The sequence below is a fragment of the Oncorhynchus clarkii genome, chromosome 6 (genome assembly GCF_045791955.1).
Source record: "Oncorhynchus clarkii lewisi isolate Uvic-CL-2024 chromosome 6, UVic_Ocla_1.0, whole genome shotgun sequence".
In the NCBI taxonomy this organism is placed as follows: domain Eukaryota; kingdom Metazoa; phylum Chordata; class Actinopteri; order Salmoniformes; family Salmonidae; genus Oncorhynchus; species Oncorhynchus clarkii.
Genome location: NC_092152.1, coordinates 70,965,510 through 70,985,406, shown reverse-complemented (window position 1 = coordinate 70,985,406; position 19,897 = coordinate 70,965,510). Strand labels below are relative to the sequence as shown.

The window sequence follows — 19,897 nt, the reverse complement described above, 5'->3', positions numbered from 1 at the left end:
CCTTGTGAAGATGCTGGAGGAAACAGGTACAAAAGTCTCTATATCCACAGCAAAACGAGTCATATATCGACATAACCTGAAAGGCCGCTCAGCAAGGAAGAAGCCACTGCTCCAAAACCGCCATAAAAAATCCAGACTACGGTTTGTAACTGCACATGGGGACAAAGATCGTACTTTTTGAAGAAATGTCCTCTGGTCTGATGAAACAAAAATAGAACCGTTTGGCCTTAATGGACATCGTTATGTTTGGAGGTAAAAGGGGAAGGTTTGCAAGCCCGAAGAACACCATCCCAAATGTGAAGCACAGGGGTGGCAGCATCATGTTGTGGGGATGCTTTGTTGCAGGAGGGACGGTGCATTTCACAAAATAGTTGGCATCATGAGGATGGAAAATTATGTGGGTATTTTGAAGATCTCAAGACATCAATCAGGAAGTTAAAGCTTGGTCGCAAATGGGTCTTCCAAATGGAAAATGACCCCAAGCATACTTCCAAAGTTGTGGCAAAATGGCTTAAGGTCAACAAAGTCAAGGTATTGGAGTGGCCATCACAAAGCCCTGACCTCAATCCCATAGAAAATGTGTGGGCAGAACTGAAAAAGCGTGCACGAGCAAGGGAGGCCTGCAAAACCTGACTCAGTTACACCAGCTCTGTCAGGAGGAATGGGCCAAAATTCACCCAACTTATTGTGGGAAGCTTGTGGAAGGCTACCTGGAATGTTTGACCCAAGTGAATCAATTTAAATGCAATGCTACCAAAAACTAATTGAGTGTATGTAAACTTCTGACCCACTGGGAATGTGATGAAAGAAATAAAAGCGTAAATAAATAATTCTACTATTATTCTGACATTTCACATTCTTAAAATAAAGTGGTGATCCTAACTGACCTAAAACAGGAAATTTTTACTAGGATTTAATGTCAGGAATTGTGAAAAACTGAGTTTAAATGTGTTTGGCTAAGGTGTATGTAAACTTTTGACTTCAACATTATTCATCCTGCTACTGGTCACAATTACTCTTGTTTACAAATAAAATCTATTTTGGTTGCATACACATATTTAGCAGATGTTTTGCGGGTGTAGCGAAATGCTTGTGTTAATAGCTCCAGCAGTGCAGTAATATCTAACAATTTACAACAATACACACAGATCTAAAAGTAAAAGAATGGAATTAAGAAATATAAAAATGATACGACAAGCAATGAGTCCATGGTGTAAATATATATATGTGTGTGTGATGGGATGTATAGACATTTTGGACGGTATGTGGATAGAATATTTTGAAAATCTGTAGAATACAGATGTTCTGAAAGAGCTGCAAAGTCTGGATCCCTAAAATCAGATGGGCTAGAAAATCTGGACTCTCTCCCTCTAAAATTATCAGCTGAAAATGTTGCAACCCCTATTACTAGCCTGTTCAACCTCTCTTTCGTATCGTCTGAGATCCCCAAAGATTGGAAAGCTGCCCCGGTCATCCCCCTCTTCAAAGGGGGAGACCCTCTAGACCCAAACTGTTATAAACCTATATCCATCCTGCCCTGCCTTTCTAAAATCTTCAAAAGCCAAGTTAACAAACAGATTATCGACCATTTCAAATCCCACTGTACCTTTGCCACTATGCAATCTGGTTTCCTAGCTAGTCATGGGTGCACCTCAGCCACGCTCAACGTCCTAAATGATATCATAACCGCCATTGATAAAAGACAGTACTGTGCAGCCGTCTTCATCGACCTGGCCAAGGCTTTTGACTCTGTCAATCACCGCATTCTTATCGGCAGATTCAATAGCCTTGGTTTCTCAAATGACTGCCTCACCTGGTTCACTCTCCTTCCAGACTCACATCAAACATCTCCAATCCAAAATTAAATCTAGAATTGGCTTACTATTTTGCAACAAAGCCTCCTTCATTTATGCTGCCAAAAATACCCTCGTAAAACTGACTATCCCACCGATCCTTGACTACACGATGTAATTTCTAAAATAGCCTCCAACACTCTACTCAGCAAATTGGATGTAGTCTATCACAGTGCCATCCATTTTGTCACCAAAGCCCCATATACTACCCACCACTGCGACCTGTATGCTCTCGTTGGCTGGCCCTCGCTCCATATTCGTCGCCAAACCCACTGGCTCCAGGTCATCTATAAGTCTTTGCTAGATAAAGCCCTGCCTTAGCTCACTGGTCACCATAGCAACACCCAACCGTAGCACGCGCTCCAGCAGGTATATTTTACTGTTCATCCCCAAAGCTAAGACTTCCTTTGGCCGCCTTTCCTTACAGTTCTCTGCTGCCAATGACTGGAACAAATTGCAAAAATCACTGAAGCTGGAGACATATCTCCCTCTCTAACTTTAAGCATCAGCTGTCAGATCAGCCTACCGATCACTGTACCTGTACACAGCCAATCTGTAAATAGCACACCCAACTACCTCATCCCCATATTTTTATTTATCTTTTTGCTCTTTTGAACCCCAATATCTCTACTTGCACATCATCATCTGCACATCTATCACTCCAGTGTTATCAATTTATCAACTCCTTCCCTGTGGACGGGGGCATTGTCATCCTGCGATCCAAAGCCATGATAGCCAAAATAATGACCTGTCCAGCATTTTTATACATGACCCTAAGCATGATGGGACGTTAACTGCTTAATTAACTCAGGAACCCCACCTGTGTGGAAGCACCTGCTTTCAAAATACTTTGTATCCCTCCTTTACTTAAATCAAATCAAAATCAAATCAAATCTCAAGTGTTTCCTTTATTTTGGCAGTTACCTGTACATAAAAAACACTTCAAATAGTACCTTAGTGTAAAGTGCTAACAAATACTAGAAATTCTAAAGGTAACAAAAAAAAAGAAAAATACGTTTTTAACTAGTTTTAAACTTTTATGGCCAGTGCCATCATGATGACGTCATGTCGGTTGCATAATGACATGTCAGTATGGAGACAGCACAGCAAGGTTATGTGTTTTTATATTTGTTTTTATTTCTGTTTGTTTTGTACATCCGTATTAGTTTCTATTTAGTTTAAGTTGTATAAAATATATACATTTCATTTTTATATGATTTAGGTTCAGTTTTAGTGTTAAGAAGATAAAGCATTTGTGGGAGGCTAGAAGAAATATGGGTTGTAGAGTTTTTGTGTGTTTTTTGTGATGTCACAACTGGGGGCAGTAATATATAAGGTGATGGGTCAGGTCATAGGTTAGCCCTTCTCATGACTCCAATTTTACATTTTTTGCAAAACTGCAGAGAAGAAGCCATATTCTCAGACTGGCCAATAAAAAGATGAAGATGTGCAAAAGAACACAGACACTGGATGGAGGTACTCTGCCTAGAAGGCCAGCATCCCGGAGTCGCCTCTTCACTGTTGAAGTTGAGACTGGTGTTTTTGCGGGTACTATTTAATGAAGCTGCCAGTTGAGGACTTGTTAGGTGTCTGTTTCTCAAACTAGACACTAATGTAGTTGTCCTCTTGCTCAGTTTTGCACTGGGGCCTACCACTCATTCTATTCTGGTTAGAACCCGTTTGCGCTGTTCTGTGAAGGTAGTACACAGCGTTGTATGAGATCTTCAGTTTCTTGGCAATTTCTTGCATGGAAAGCCTTAATTTCTCAGAACAAGAATAGACTGACGAGTTTCAGAAGAAAGTTAATTGTTTCTGGCCATTTTGAGCCTGTAATCAAACTCACAAATGCTGATGCTCCAGATACTCAACTAGTCCAAAGAAGGCCAGTTTTATTGCTACTTTTATCAGAACAACAGTTTTCTGCTGTGCTAACATAATTGCAAAAGGTTTTTCTAATGATCAATTAGCCTTGGATTAGTTAACACAACATGCCATTGGAACACCGGAGTGATGGTTGCTGATAATGGGCCTCTGTACACCTATCTAGATATTCCATAAAAAGATCAGCCATTTCCAGCTACAATAGTCATTTACAACATTAACAATGTCTACACTGTATTTCTGATCAATTTGATGTTATTTTAATGGACAAAAAAGGTGCTTTTCTTTCAAAAATAAGGACGTTTCTAAGTGACCCCAAACTTTTGAACTGTAGTGTTTGTGTGTGTGTGTGTATGAATGTATATATGTCCACACATATATATATGAACTGTACAAATGACACATTGGTGATCATAGATATTGAACCCTAGATAGGATGATGTCAAAGACCCACTACACTAAGGGCAGGGTTGGGTAGTAACAGATTACATGTAATCTATCACACCCGTTTCGAGGGCATTATCACTTAAATTAATACCTGCTCTTTCCGTGACATAGACTGACCAGGTAAAATACATGAACCCTCATTGATATCACTTGTTAAATCCACCTCAATCAGTGTAGATGAATACGAGGAAACCGGTTAATTAAACAAGTATTTTTAAGCCTTGAGACAATTGAAACAAGACAAAAGATTTAAGTGCCTTTTAACAGGGTATGAAAGAAGGTGCCAGGCACACCGTTTTGTGTCAAGAACTACAACACTGCTGGGTTTTTCAAGCTTAACCCTTTCCCATGTGTATCAAGAATGCTCCACCACCCAAAGGACATCCAACCAACTTGAAACAACTGAGGGAAGCATTGGTGTCAACATGGGCCGGCATCCCTGTAACACCTTGTAGAGTCCGTGCCCCGACGAATTGAGACTGTTCTGAGGGAAAAAGGGGGGGTGTTCTTAATGTTTTGTACACTCATTGGAGGCTGCTGAGGGGGGGGACTCACAGTAATGGTTGGATTGGAGTCAATGGAAACCACGTTTGGTACCATTCCATTTACTCCATTCCAGCCATTATGAGCCGTCCGCACTTGCTTACATAAACTAGATATCATTCGAATTCCTGTCTAGTGATGTCTACGACATCAATATAAAAAACACATAAAGTAATATATCTATTCTGCAGGATACAAACATTCCATTCCAGCTAAAAAATGGATATATAGCGTTTTGCCACAAAACCTTTTAATATACATCTCAAATCTTAATCCATAGCGAGGTTTCCATCAAATTTGCACGTGATTTATCTAAATATTCAAATTCGCATTAATAGAATCTGAGCCTACTCCCATCAGATAGACTTTTTGCAGATAAAATTCTGTGTATGATGTAGTGCACATAAAAAACTATCGGTTAAATGTTAAATTGATTTATTACAATTTCAACTGATGGTTTTGTTACAAAAAATATTGAGTTAATATAGCAGATGTGCCCACTCTGGTATTGGTACATGCACTCTAGCCGACAGCTCGTAGATACAGTGCGGGTATAGCCTACATCAGGGATGGGCAACTTAAATGATTGTGGGGGCCACAACAAATCAGAATGAGTTCACGGACAGTGAGAGCATTTTTAATTGTCAAATGGCAGCCACGCATTGGGTGTTAATTTTGTCACCAGAATAAGACCTAAACTGTATGCTTTCCAAAGTCGGAGGACCACACGTCATCTTGTGACTGCAAGATTACTTCGATATGGTTATTAAATCAATACGGTCACTTAAAAGCCTTTCCGACAGCATCTCTCGGGTGGGGGGGCAGAGTAGCCTAGTGGTTAGCGCTTTGGACTAGTTACTAAAAGGTTGCGAGACTGAATCCCCGGGCTGTCAAGGTAAAAAAATGTTGTTCTGCCCCCTGAACAAGGCAGTTAACCCACTTCCTACGCCATCATTTAAAATAATTTGTTCTTAACTGACTTGCCTAGTTAAGGTAAATAATAACATTTCACAAATAGAGGCCACCTCGTCTAGTGGTTAGTTTGTTCAATATTTGGAAAGTTTACAAATCTGGGGCCTGTTGCACAAAACTAGGATAAGGGATTAAGCCAGGATATCTTGGTGATCCTGGCTCAATTGATCCGTAATCCGGTTGCACTAAAGATGGATAGGGGGCAGGAGGATATGTTATGGTATAAATTACCATGGAGATTTATTCTGTGGAGCTAGCCTGCTCCAGACCAGGCTAAATTCCAGGATCTATTTAATCTCATCCCTAATGTCAGTCAGCAGTCACCACAAATGGAAACCAATAGTTATTTCACTGCTCACTATACATTGTTATCACATATAACTAGACCCACTGTTATTTAAACGTTTGTGATCATTAATTTCAATGATTTTTGATAAAAAATGATTTTTAGATGATGTTGCTATCATTAGATAATTTACAGTTTCCCATAGACTATAAGGCTATATATAAAATGCTAGAATATTAGGGCCACAGAGGGGAAAAAAACACAAGTCATAATATTGTAACCAGTTGTTTTAAAGGAGGACAGTTGTTAAAATGACAGATGTGGGGCATTTCGTGAAATTGTACTTCAGTATGGTTTCATAAACAAAGACATGCTGATGTGCCAGAATATTAAGTATCACATTGTCATAAGTATCAAAACTGTAAAAACAATATGTAGCTTTTCTGCAGAAAGAACCAGCCTCATAAATTTATGACTTTATCCTTTTTCTTCAGTGTGGCCCTAGTACTCTGTCATATAAACAAATACACATTCCATATGAATATAAAAACACAATGTGTAACATTATGTTCCTTTATTGAATAAGGACAAAACAAAGCAGGTAAACCATCAGCTCCTTTCAAAACTGAAGTCACAGTGACTCTACAAGATGGAAAGCACAGAATCTAAGCATATTATACAAAATGATACATATACAGACCTTTGAATGTGTATAACACACCCTGCATGTCTGCACACTAAAATAAATGCAGGACAAATCCATACACATCAACTGAACAGACAAATGAATGGATGCAGTAGCCTCCCTGCAGCCTTGTATTACACACAGTATACCGCACAAACATCATAAGAGGCCAAATTCGTCAAAAAACGAACCCAAAAAAAACCAAATTCCTCTGCCACCGCAGGACATATTTAACCAAAATTGAAAGCACACATACTAACTAAAATAATTCAACACATATTGGTCCCTCAGCAGCCGACCACTGTCGTCATCAGGGAAGATTGCCGGATTGTCCCAGTCCATGGCTGGTGGCACTCTGGGGGCCCTCTCCTTCCTCAGGCAGGCCACATTGTGAAGGACAGCACAAGCCACAGTAATATCACATGCCCTAACAGGGCTGACCCTTAATTTGTGAAGGCAGTGAAAGCGTGCCTTCAGGAGGCCAAAGGTCATTTCAACTCTGGCCCTGGTCCTGGCATGGGCATGGTTGTAGGCCTGCTGTGCTTCCTGGGGGTCTGTGAAAGGTGTCAGGAGAAAAGGCTGGCAGCCATACCCCCTGTCTCCCAGCAACACACCAGAGAATTCACCTGTCAACACAAAATCTCATCATTACTACCTCATAAACACAGTGATATTCTTGACACAGCCATGATGGTTATAAATAGGGGTTGTGTGGCTTACCTTGTGATAGGCACTGATAGATTTCAGAGGCCCGAAAGATTCTGGAGTCATGGACTGAGCCAGGCCATTTTGCCACAACATTGCTGATCACACAGTCAGCATTGCAGACCATCTGATATCATAAGATGAGGAATATTACACCAATCAATGCACATCACTGGCAATGCAGAGTGTTCGTCAATGGACAATATCAAAAAGTTATGTTCACCTGAACATTAATGCTGTGAAAGGATTTCCTATTCACAAAATCGGCCTCATGGGCACCTGAGGGGGCTTTTATCCTTATGTGTGTGCAGTCCACTGCACCAATGACATTGGGGAAACCTGTCACACAAAGTAATGAGTATCCTACTATGTGTTAACAGTTGTCCTGTAATTTGTAGATCCTCTTACCTGCAATCCTATAGAACTCCTCTTTGATGTCACAGAGTCTTCTGTGGCCAGGGAAGGAGATGAAGACATCTGCTAATGCTTTGATAGCCAGACACACACTCCTTATTGTGCGGCAAATTGTGGCCTTGTTCAGCTGTTCTGCATCCCCCACTGAGTACAGGAAGGCTCCACTAGCAAAAAAGCGCAAGGCCACACAAACCATTTGCTCCACACTCAGTGCATGGCTCCGTGCAGTGCGGTGCTTAATCCTGGGACCCAGTAGTCTGCATAGATACCTGATGCCATCTGCAGAAAACCTGTATCTTTCATATAGATGGTCATCAGGGAAGGCCAGTGGGTCCAACCGGTCCCTGAAGACCCTTTCTCACCTGAAGGCTCTCCTCAGCACAAGTGCTTCTTCATCCACCACATCTCGCACGAATGGGCATGCCATTGTCAGAGCAGAAAGGAACACACAATTTTGGGCCTTCATATAGGCTAGTGGCCACACCTGGTGCTGGGGGGGGTGGGCAAAAGAGGGCGATGCCTTATAACGATGACTTGGTTGTACTGATTGCTGGGAAAATAAAAAAAACCTTAGAAAGATGCCACCGTCCTGTGTGCTCACAATAAGAGCTCATATGTCATGGCTCACTTGACTTTACGAGAATATACCTAATTTTTATTTTGAGCTGTGTCATCTTCTTGGAGCTGGGGGAGGAAAGAAAAATAATGATTAATACATTTGTGTTACAGTTAGCATACAGTGTACATTGAAGGCATATCTCACCTCCCTCTCAAGTTTTTTTATTTCAAGGTCCAGTTTCCTAATTGTCCTCTTTTTTATTTCGAACTCCAGTGCAAGATTTTCCATCTTTTTCTTCTTGTACTGAATGTCTATGTCTGCCAGTTCTATTTGGCACCGGAGGTGGTTGCCATACAACTTTCTGATAGCTTGTGAGCTCTGTGAACACAATACAATTAGCGCAGCTGGAATTTGGCAGGATGTGGTGTCCTTTTATTAATACGCACTATGTTGCCAGGCTGGTTTTCCCACTGTATAGCATCTGGGTCCTGTAAAAGAAATTTGATTTTTTGATTTTGATGAGGACTCCTCACCATTGTAGAGTAAATAGTACTTTCACAGTCTTAACATGATACCTCATGCCTTCTGGAATCCAGAGAGATGGTCTCCTCCTCATCATCGTCTCCATCATGTGCTGTTGCTGCTGCACTGGGGCCTTCACCCTATCACATTTAATCGGATTCATATTGAAGCTAGTAGACAAGACATGCCAGGCCTACAGTATGCCTTTGATGGAGTACTCACTGGATCAGCATCGTCTGGTGCTTGTGCTGGTGGCTCTAACAGGAACACAGTGCTGCCAGACACTGCAAGGCAATAGGTAAACCAAAGTCAGACAGTCCAAATTGATTCAATATGAATGTGGTTGTATCCCATGTAGAGATGGAAGGACATACCTTGAATGAAGCGGGTGGCATCTTGGGAGGAACCTATGCTCGTCTCTTTGCCTTTATTTAGCTCCAAGGCCATGTCCTCTGCTGGGGTAAGGTCAGCCTTTGGTGACCCACCACCCGTGCCTTGTCTGTGGGTATTCTTTTTCACTGCTAAAACAGTACAGACAATGTGTGAGCAGGCACCTTCTGGGTACAATATATGCTTGTGCTTTGTTAAATATTAGTCAGGGACCATACCATTCTGCAGAATGTTCTTGTATTTGATTTTGACCTGCTGCCATGTCCGTTTTGGCCCGTTCATGTTTAATCTACACACACACACACACACACACACACACTTAATGGAGTCACACTGCAAAAAATTACTTGGTATTTTTGTCTTGTTTTCAGTAAAAATATCAAAAATTTTATCATAGCTTTATACAGTGTGATGGAGTTACTTTACACAATTTCACTCATATCTGCAGTGCATTTCAATAAAAAAATTAACCGTTTCATAATTACAGTACAACTGCATTTTTGGAGATGTGAATTAAATATTTGAATTGTAATTGTGATGTTTCAGCGGAGCGGTGAGTGTGTAATTGTGCACTACTTACGCATTCAGGCGGTCTGCAATACTTTGCCACGCTTTTTCTCTTTGCTTTATCACTGTGGCGGTGTTGCCTTTCTTCTTAATTATATCTTTTACCTCCTCGTATGCCTCCATGAGGATTTGTGCTTCCGACGGGGAAAAGTACGCGGCTCTAGTTGCCATGGTAAATCAGTTAATCTGTGATCTGTGGCGGGGTCTATTTGAGTGAGCCGTGAGCGCGCACCTATCCAGGATTGGTTTCACCTGGCTTAATGAATCCGTGTCTGCTCATCCTGGCTTGGTCTTTGTGCAACCAATTAAGCCTGGACGCACATGTTTTGGCTTCATTGAGCTCAGCTGAGTCATTTATCCCGGATGTCTTAATTCTACTTTTGTGCAACAGGCCCCTGGTGTTCCCATCAGGACGGTTGAGTATTTTTTTATCCGACATGTACTTCACATGCATCGAAAGGTTGTCTGGAAACCTGAGAAGGGTAACATTTTACTGAAAAGGTATTCATAAACATGACAAATTGGTGTATAAAGCATGTGTGATCAACTGAGTTTAGTTTTAATATGTCATCTTATACCTCGTGTCACACTCGTTGCCAAACCCACTGGCTCCAGGTCATCTACAAGACCCTGCTAGGTAAAAAGTCATCCCTTAGCTCAGCTCACTGGTCACCATAGCAGCACAAGCTCCAGCAGGTATCTCTGCCTCTCCTTCCAGTTCTCTGCTGCCAATGACTGGAACAAACTACAATAATCTCTGAAACACTTCCCTCACTAGCTTTTTAACCATCAACTGTCAGAGCAGCTCACAGATTACTGTACATAGCCCATCTATAATTTATCCCAAACAACTACCTCTTCCCCTACTGTATTTCTCCTTTGCACCCAATTATTTCTACTTGCATTCTTCCACTGCAAATCTACCATTCGTGTTAATTTTTTTTACTTGCTAGATTGTATTTACTTCGCCACCATGGCCTTTTTGCTTTTACCTCCCATCCCACTTGCTCACATTGCATATAGACTTATTTCTGTATATTTGTTTGACTCCATCTGTAACCGTTGGGTTGAACTGCTTTGCTTTCTTGGCCAGGTCGCAATTGTAAATAAAAACTTATTCTCAACTTGCTTACCTGGTTAAATAAAGGTGAGAAAAAAAGTGCTATTTTATAGTCAGTCTCATTTCTCTAGCTTCCACTATATCTTCCAACTTGTTGAATTCTCTTTATTCTATCCATTTTGTATCAAACCAGTTTTGTTCAGTGTTTAACTATGTCTGAATGAGACCATTTAGACTAATCTTTATATACGCACACACCTCTGCAGAATTATGACAAAGAGGCCCATCAGAATCCAGAGGGTTTCATTTATTGACAACTGCAGTCAAAACAAACAGGTTAGACAGGCAATTGGAGGGGAAAGGGCTACTGGCTTATAGGAACGGGAGGGAATAGCATAGCACAAACTAAGGATTCAAGGATGAACTTGATTGATGCCAATCCTATAGATATATCAAGCAAGACAGAAACACAGCTATAGGATGTAGCAAGAAAATGGAGGGTCTATGTGCTCTCTTTGCCCAAAGTGTGTTTGTCAAACAGGTACTCGGCCATGCCGTTCTGGGGGGCACCCATCCGGCGGAGGTTGGTCACCCAGTCACCCAGCTCCTTTATGGACTTCACCTGCTCGTCCAGGTAGTGTGTCTCAATGAAGTCACACATCTGAGCGAAAAGGACCAAATGAGAGAAAGGACCAACAGGTAAGCAAAACTCAGTGGAGTGATGCCTCAAACAGAACAGGGATGAATAATCTATTGTGTTCTTCTAGACCCTAGAGGAAAAGGGTTTTTAAAACCCTTCATGTGACCCTCTGGACTTGGCACTGATTAAAGTGTACACTGCATGAAAAACCTGACAGACTTCATATTTGGCACCCTGTTTATGATATCCTGAATTACATGATAAATATGGGTGGATTAGATTCTGATTTTAAGTCTTCAGAGACTGTTAAAAACATCTTGCAGTTAAAATAACATAGCGTTTTGCCTTTGTATAGTTCATGACTCCATATACTCACGTGTGGGTCGTTGTTATCAGTGCAGACCTTGTGCAGGTCCAGCAGGGACTGGTTTACAATCTTCTCCAGCTGCAGGGCACTCTCAAGGGCCTCCACACCGCTACCCCACTCATCCTTCTCTGGTTTCTGGAACAAGCCATAAATATGGTGTTAGAAAGAGCAGCCGTAGTGCCTCTTCACAAGCCACTATTCCCCCCACTGGCTTATGTCAGACAAACTGGAGTACACATTGGCTACCTAGCTGCTTAATAACCATTTAGTCAAGTTTAAATATCACCTGTTGCCTGTTTCCTTAACCGCTCATTGCTTTACTCTGTCAGTATTTCTCTAGGATTCAGTATGGCTGCTGTTTAACATTCTCTCCATGCCCATTGCAACAGTACATTTATCTCTGACAGCGTCAATGACACGCAGCAGTTTAAATGTCTGAAAGATAAGTGGTCCACACCCTCAATCTCCCTCTGTCAGTCCTCCCTAGATGGGAGCTATCATATCCCCACAATAAACTCCCACTGAAAGCATGCATTTGCACACAGGCGAAATATGGACATGCACACAAGCACTTAGCACACCTTGACGTCCTGCAGGAAGATTCTCCCTCCCCTCTGGTTCTGAACTTTCATCAGCTTCTCAGCGTGCTCACGTTCTTCGTGGGACTGGTTCTTGAAAAACTTAGCAAAGTTGTGCAGGGCCTGGTCATCACGATCGAAGTAATACGCCTGAGACAGAGAAGGTAAAGGTGAATGCAAAGAGAACTGGAACCAGCCAGGTATACCATCTTGACATAAATAGCGATCAGTAGAATCAATGTGTATCTACAATGATCACTGCTATCAGTATGCAGATAAAATGAGCTCCACAAGTGTTGGGACAATGACATTTTATTGTTGTTTTGGATCTGTATCCAGCACTTGAAATGATACAATGACTATGAGGTTCAATTACAGTCAGCTTTAATTTGAGTGTATTTTGATCCATTGATCCAACCGTTTAGAAAGTACAGCACTTTTATACATAGTCCAACCATTTTAGGGGAATAAAAGTAATGGGACAAATTTACTTCAGTGTATTAAAGTAAACATGTGGTCCCATATGCCTAACACGCAATGACTACATCAAGCTTGTGACTCCAAATTTGTTGGGATAAATTTGCATTCAATAGAAATGGTAAATGCATCATCATTTTGGAGTCACTAAATAACATAAATTAAACACATCTACATTAATATGGATGCTACCATGATTACAGACAGTGCTGAATGAATTGTTAATTAGTGAGAAAGTTGAGGCATAAACATGGTAGCCGCCTCCTGTTAACAGCAAATGCTGCAAAAAAGCACTTAACTATTTTGATTAGATAATTAAATTAGTGGGTCTTATGGTTGTGGAAGGCTTATTTGGCCTGGATATAGTTTCATGAGCCTTGCATTCTTTAGATTTCTGACTGAAACGCAGTGAATTGTACAACAAAAATGATTCAGAGTGTGATATAAATAAAAATGTGCATCACTCACAAGGTTGAAAACAATGACAATTTAGGCCATACCGCCCAGCCCTAGTATTAAATGGGATGCCAAGAGGCCAGAGTGTTGAAAACACACCCATCTGCACTGTCATGGGGTGTAACCTTTTCTTACACCTCATGACTCAGTGTTCCTGTAAACTAATCAGTCATACTAGTATCCGAGACTACACTTGCCAAACCCTTCTTCCTCTCCATTCCCCTTCCAGTCTTACCATGGACAGATAAACATAGGAAGCGTACAGCTCCAGGTTGATCTGCCGGTTGATGGCAGCCTCACAGTCCTGATGGAAGTTCTGTCTCACGAGAGACATGTTTCTGAAATGGAAATGTATAAACTGTCAAAAAGGAAAGGGCACACTTTGGTTCAATGAATTATGGCACTTTTAAAACAGCATGGAGCCCCGATGCCAAAGGGAAGATTATCTGACTCTTCAATAACTCAGTCTAACATTACAGAAGGTTGGTGCTATCCAGTCATTCCATTCTATAGATAAAGGGTTTGTTTGGTTATGAGAGATGAATCACTGTAGCCCTTTAGTTGGCTAGTAGAGCATGAGTCTCAAAAGTATTTGGACTTTATGAAGCGTGCATATCTCCATACGCAATGTCAGCAAAATATGACCCAAAATACCACAGTCATGCATTTAAACACGATGGGCAGGACGTTGTCATTGCAAATCCGGCTGACACCAAATAGTAACAGATATTCTTCTATTTAGCTAGATACTCTAACCTTATCTATGTACAGCGCATCCAGAGGTAGCAAGAGGGTCGACACCGCCCTACATATGTCTACACAGATAAACAGACTGTCTGTTAAGGGCGACTGCACTTCTTGATATAGCCTTGATTTAGATATGGTTCATTAAGAAATGCTAGCGGCTATGACTGAACTCAAACAAATGGTTTGATATAGGCGGGAAGAGTTGGCAAAATAATTAGGCGAATTCACTTCTGCCAACTGGTGTGCGACCAAACCAAATGTGGTTGGCTTTCGGATAAGCCTCTGGGGCTACTTCAGGACCGTCAATAAATTAATGCAAGTGGGGACAATATTTTCATTTTACACACCGTTCACACAGTTCTCATGAAATGCTTTCAATACACGTTTACATTTCTACAATTTTGTTAGACGTTCATTCTTTGCCAGTGATCAGGAGTCCTCTAGGGTGGTGAACAATTGGCCCAGCATCGACCGGGTTGCCTTAACTGACTTAATAAAAAAAAAGGGTTTAAAAAAAACTTAATTGCTATTTTGATAAGTGAAGTTTATTTGATCAAAGACAATGTTTGTTGTTACAAGGGAATTGCTCTATTCTACAATAGATTGGCTAGATATATCCCGCATTTGACGGCATGTACTTCCATTGTTAATCGACTATCTTGTCAATATAATAGATCCTCGCACTTCACCGACCAAGGCCATCAGTGTTGCCAATTTATATTTAGAGAGTTCTGACTACTCCCCAAACGAGTGTTTAGTTGATAGCGTTTAACGACTTTCCCCACTTAATTCTGCCGCAACGTCGCGCATACAGGCAGATAAGAACAAAGGGCGCGGTGTGCGTAAGAGAGCGGACAAAAAGGCTACCGCAGCAAGTCAAATTGGTGCTGTGACGTCGACGTAACTGAAAATCATGGAGCCGATCACTGAAAAAAAAATTAATTGCCAGCACTGAACGCCAGACGCCATTATTTGGCAAAACAAGGACATATTTAGTAAACCACCACGATATCGAAAAACACCGCAATTATAACATTGACGATTGTTATTAGTAGCTAGCGTAAAAACGCTGAGTTATTTTACAATGCTAACGTTGCAACGCATTTGACATCGTCGCAAGCTTGTTAACGTTAGCTAGCTGGCTACATTAGGTAGCGTAGTTTGTTACATAACGTAGCTAGCTAGCCACCCTCAGTAGTACGGCCTTGGGTAGTGGCTAGCTAGTTACGTTACATCCAACTATTATGCCAACCAGCTAGTTTAATAACGTATTTATTCTTAGCTAGATATGTTATTTGTCTTACCTTGTTTTTTCTGGTCCGAAGAGGTGGTGTGAGTGATTCGAATTGTTCGTTTCTACGATGTTACGGATAGCTTGATCTAATTTGGTTTTCAAAAGGGATGAATTCAATCAAAAAGAAATTGCTTCAAAAGAGTAGAAGGTTGCCGTTCAAGCACTGTTGAAGCAGGTAACCTTTACTCTCGTCTGCAAACTGATATGTGTGAGCGGTGAGGGTTGCGCAGTGCTTAAATAGGGAATGACGTCGTCAAAAGCAGTAAGGGGAGGGGACTGGCGCAAGGAGGGACTTTCGAAAGCACATCGTTTTTTCATTTATATAAAATACTACTCTATTTGGTCAAACTTTTGAAAACTATATGGTAAAGCACGACACTTGTTTGAAATCCCTTTTTACTCAGTGAGACATAGCAAACAGATGGAAATTGTATCACATGAGTAGAGCCTAGAGCAGGGTTCCCCAGGGGCAAATGGTGGTTTATTTGTTCCCCCAGGTTTTCTGTTGAGTTTTCATTGTTGGACATAAAAAAACTCTAAAAACACCAGGAAATCAGCTCTTAGTGATTTTTATTTTAGGAATCTGGGTGGCAGGTATCCTAGCAGTTAAGAGTGCTGGGCCATTAACCACTGGGTCAGTAACTGAAAGGTTGCTGGTTTGAATCCCTGAGCCAACTTGGTGAAAATTCTGTCTGTGCCCTTGAGCAAGGCACTTAACTCTAATTACTCCTGTAAGTTGCTCTAGATAAGAGTGTCTGCTGAATGACTAAAATGTCAAATGTATTTTCACGCATAATTGAGAGATCATATTCGAGCAAAGTTTGAAATTATCTTGTATTAGATAAATATTATATCTGTTTGGGCTTCTTGCAGTCAATTTGCAGTCTATGTTCCGGCCCCCGCTTAAGAAGAAATCGGCCCGCGGCTAAATCTAGTTGATGATCCCTGGTCTAGAGTTTTTCCAGACCACCAGTCATAACCAAAAAAAATACTAGGCTAAGGCTCCCAAGGATGGACCCAGAGTTTTTCCCTGGTCAGGTCACACTTCAAAAACTGCTGCCCTTACACAATAAACAGGATTAATCAAATAAGGAACTTAACAATACACTAAACAGTCACGTAGACCACATTTTCTTAGCAGAGATGCTGACAATTCATGATATTGCGTAACGGGTATTTTTGAAAGGGGAATTGAATTTCCCAGAAGTGACAACAGCAGAACAGATGTCATAGTCTGATCGACACAAAATATCTCAAAATCCCAAGCACAATGGGTGCCACGCATTAAAATAAGTTCTGAGAGTCTAACTGTGGCCACATGAATGAGATACCATCAGTGAAATTACTTATTTATGGTGTAGTCCTACTTAGTTGATTGGCATTATCATGGTGGAAAAATAGGGCAAATTCAGATAAGTATACAAAACCATTATGAATTCTTTGATTACAGTTGTGTGGATATAAGTTTCAGGCTAGGCTTGATTTTAAATCATGGGAAGAACCATCACCATGTGACTAAATACTGACACTACATGACACTGAACAGCTGTAGCAGATAAACAGTACTATCATCACCACAGTTCTCTCTGTCTGTCTGGTATCCTACACACAGTTAATAACCACTGTGTGTACCAGACAGTCAGCCAGCAAGAGCAGAGGACTGCTGGGTCATTGTCATACAGTGTATCATATAATCACACCAGAAAATGCTGCAACATAATGCCATAGACACTGGTTGAAAATCCAACCCATGAATAAAACTGTCTCGTTTCCTTTGCCACTAGGTATCACAATCTCTCATTTGCACCTTCCAAGTACTCTCATTCATCAGACACTTCCTCCCAATGCTAGGAAACATAATGTGCTATATATTAGTCTGGAGTCTGGTTACCTTAATTAGTAATAATTAAGATATGCCTTTCATCTCCACTTGTTTTTTTTATACAGGATTGATGATGAATTAAGGCATGGATACAATTACAATTATTTGAAGATTTAGAAGAACTGGCTGCTGCGTCACCCACATCTGATATACATTGTTACAAAAAAGTGAAGCATATTTTGGTGCAGCATATGGATGACAGTTGATGCTCAGCAGCATGTCTCCCCATACACTGAGTGTTCAAAACATTAGGGACACCTTCCTAATATTGAGTTGCACCCCCTTTTGCACTCTACAAGGTGTCAAAAACATTCCACAGGGATTTTGGCCCATGTTGACTCCAATGCTTCCCACAGTTGTGGGATGTCGGCTGGATGTCCTTTGGGTGGTGGACCATTCTTGATACACACGAGAAACTGTTGTGTGTGAAAAACCCAGCAGCGTTGCAGTTCTTGACACACTCAAACCGGCGTGCCTGGCACCTACTACCATACCCTGTTCAAAGGCACTTAAATCTTTAGTCTGGCCCATTCACCCTCTGAACGGCACAAATCTTGTCCAAACAATTCATTGCTCAATCTCCTTCCCTTCATCTACACTGATTCGAGCGGATTTAACCAGTTAAATGTAACAAAATGTAATCTACGTAATCCCCAAAAGTAATTGTTTATCATGAGAGGGCCATAAACAATAACTAGTAATGCTACATACTCCAAGAAAGGTTCAAATCTCAACTTTCTGGTAAAAATGATTGTAAATTGCTGAGGTGTAGTCACTTGAGGACACAAGCTCAAGTAAACAGTAGAAATATGATAAAAATATAAAATATTTAATGTATTTCCTATTAAAAAAGAATAAGGCTGGACTTATATGCTTTGTATAATGAACACGATGGGAGACAGTTGGTTTGAAGCGGAGAGCGCAGCAGGTGTTTATTGTAAGGGACCACAGGAGGAGGCAGGTAGCTGAGTCCAGGGACAGGCAGAAGGTCATACACAGGGGGTCCAATAGGCTAGTAATGTCGTCCTGGAGATCAGGCAATAGGTTGATAACAGGAAATCCAATAGGCTAAGTTACAGGCAGGGAATAGGCATCGTTAGTGAGGTAGGCAAAAACTATCATACACAGGCGGCATACATTACGGAACCACCAGAACTCTGCAAGAAGCGTGTCACAAAACAAACAATAACTCACAGTGATGGGGTGCAAAGAACTGAACTAAATAGTGTGTGATAATGACATACAGGTGTGTGAACCAGGTGATCAGAATTCAGGTGATTGGGATCTGGAGAGTGAGCTGCGTTCAGGGGATCTCCGTGTTTGAGTGTGAGTTGGAAGCAGACGTTACACTTTGCATAATCAAATAAAACACCTAATTATAAGATTTCACCTTCTTTATAACTGTAAAATACAGATTTGTATTGTTAGTGTTAGAGAAAATGTGCCTATTTTCTAAAGGTCTCTCTTGATCAAAACGTCTGGTCTCATTTAGCTTGGCATCCTGAACTCGTTAAATCTTGTCCATTAATGACAAACAGAAAGTGTCTTTTGTTTAAAACAACTTCCTTGACAACAGCTCTGGTCTGCTCAGCAAAGGCAAGAAGTATAAACGCAGTATGGCCACTGCAGACACTGGGTGGACCATGTAAAGCCCTGTATGATGCAGACATGTGCTTTGTCAGTGGCTGAGGTAGGGTTCAGCCTGGAGTTGCTGGACTGTCAGAGTTTTAAGTGGTTTCAGATTTCACATCCTATGTCATACAGGCTCAATAAATAGCCCTGGTTCCCATGGACAGTGTAGGATATCACTCAATGTAAGCCATTTCGATCTATGGTGTCCACAGATCGATTTTATTTGCTAAAATGTCGGTCGGAACCGGTACCAGAACCAGGGACTTTACATTTAAAGGTGACACCAATAAGGGATCATAGCTTTCACCTGGATTCACCTGGTCAGTCTATGTCATGGAAAAAGCAGGTGTTGTTTTGTACAAACCGTGTATATTTGCGGGTTATAGGTTCTGCATGGTCAATTCGCCATCTGAAGTGGCCGTACAGCATTTACTGCGATGCCGCAGACTTTCATTCTTCTTGCGCTTAGCGGAGCAGAGCTATTGTGAAGGAAGTTGTCAAGGAAGTGAGTTTGTGTTTATACTGGACCTCCACCTACCAATCATGTCAATGCGGAGCTATACGGAACCTTACGCATTGTTACAAAATTTGAGAGGCGCACGACAATGCGGTATGGATTTTGATTTGGCCTCCGCAATTGCGTCACACCCTCCATACAACGCCTATGACAACATACTTGGATCAAGCATAAGGGGTCGGTGGCGGGCCCAAGCATAAGGGGTCGGGTTATTAGCATTTGCGGGTGACGTGCACCACTAACGCACACATTCTTTTCAATGAGGCCACAATGTCATGTGGTGGCACTCCCAACTGTCACTGGTGGTATTGATGCACACACTCATGACCATGTGTCAACACACATATTTTTTGTACACTCAGGGTATATTGATGTCATGGGCTAACAGTAAATGGGGGCATTGTAACATAGGTTATAAAATGT

General features: G+C 41.3%; 1 protein-coding gene and 1 long non-coding RNA gene across 2 annotated transcripts; both read right to left on the bottom strand.

Annotated features, from left to right (window-relative positions):
- Positions 1–9,289: 9,289 nt before the first annotated feature.
- Positions 9,290–10,217, bottom strand: LOC139411549 (uncharacterized). Its single transcript, XR_011634609.1, has 3 exons — positions 9,838–10,217; positions 9,476–9,546; positions 9,290–9,388 (listed from the first exon to the last, which is right to left on the bottom strand). It is a non-coding gene; the product is annotated as an uncharacterized lncRNA (long non-coding RNA).
- A 953-nt stretch (positions 10,218–11,170) lies between these two features.
- On the bottom strand, positions 11,171–15,692 carry LOC139411548 (ferritin, heavy subunit-like). The gene is made up of 5 exons (XM_071158031.1): positions 15,454–15,692; positions 13,638–13,740; positions 12,473–12,619; positions 11,901–12,026; positions 11,171–11,545 (listed from the first exon to the last, which is right to left on the bottom strand). The coding sequence occupies exons 2-5, from the start codon at positions 13,734–13,736 to the stop codon at positions 11,387–11,389; spliced, it is 531 nt and encodes a 176-aa protein (XP_071014132.1). The 5' UTR covers positions 13,737–13,740; positions 15,454–15,692; the 3' UTR covers positions 11,171–11,386.
- Positions 15,693–19,897: the final 4,205 nt, after the last annotated feature.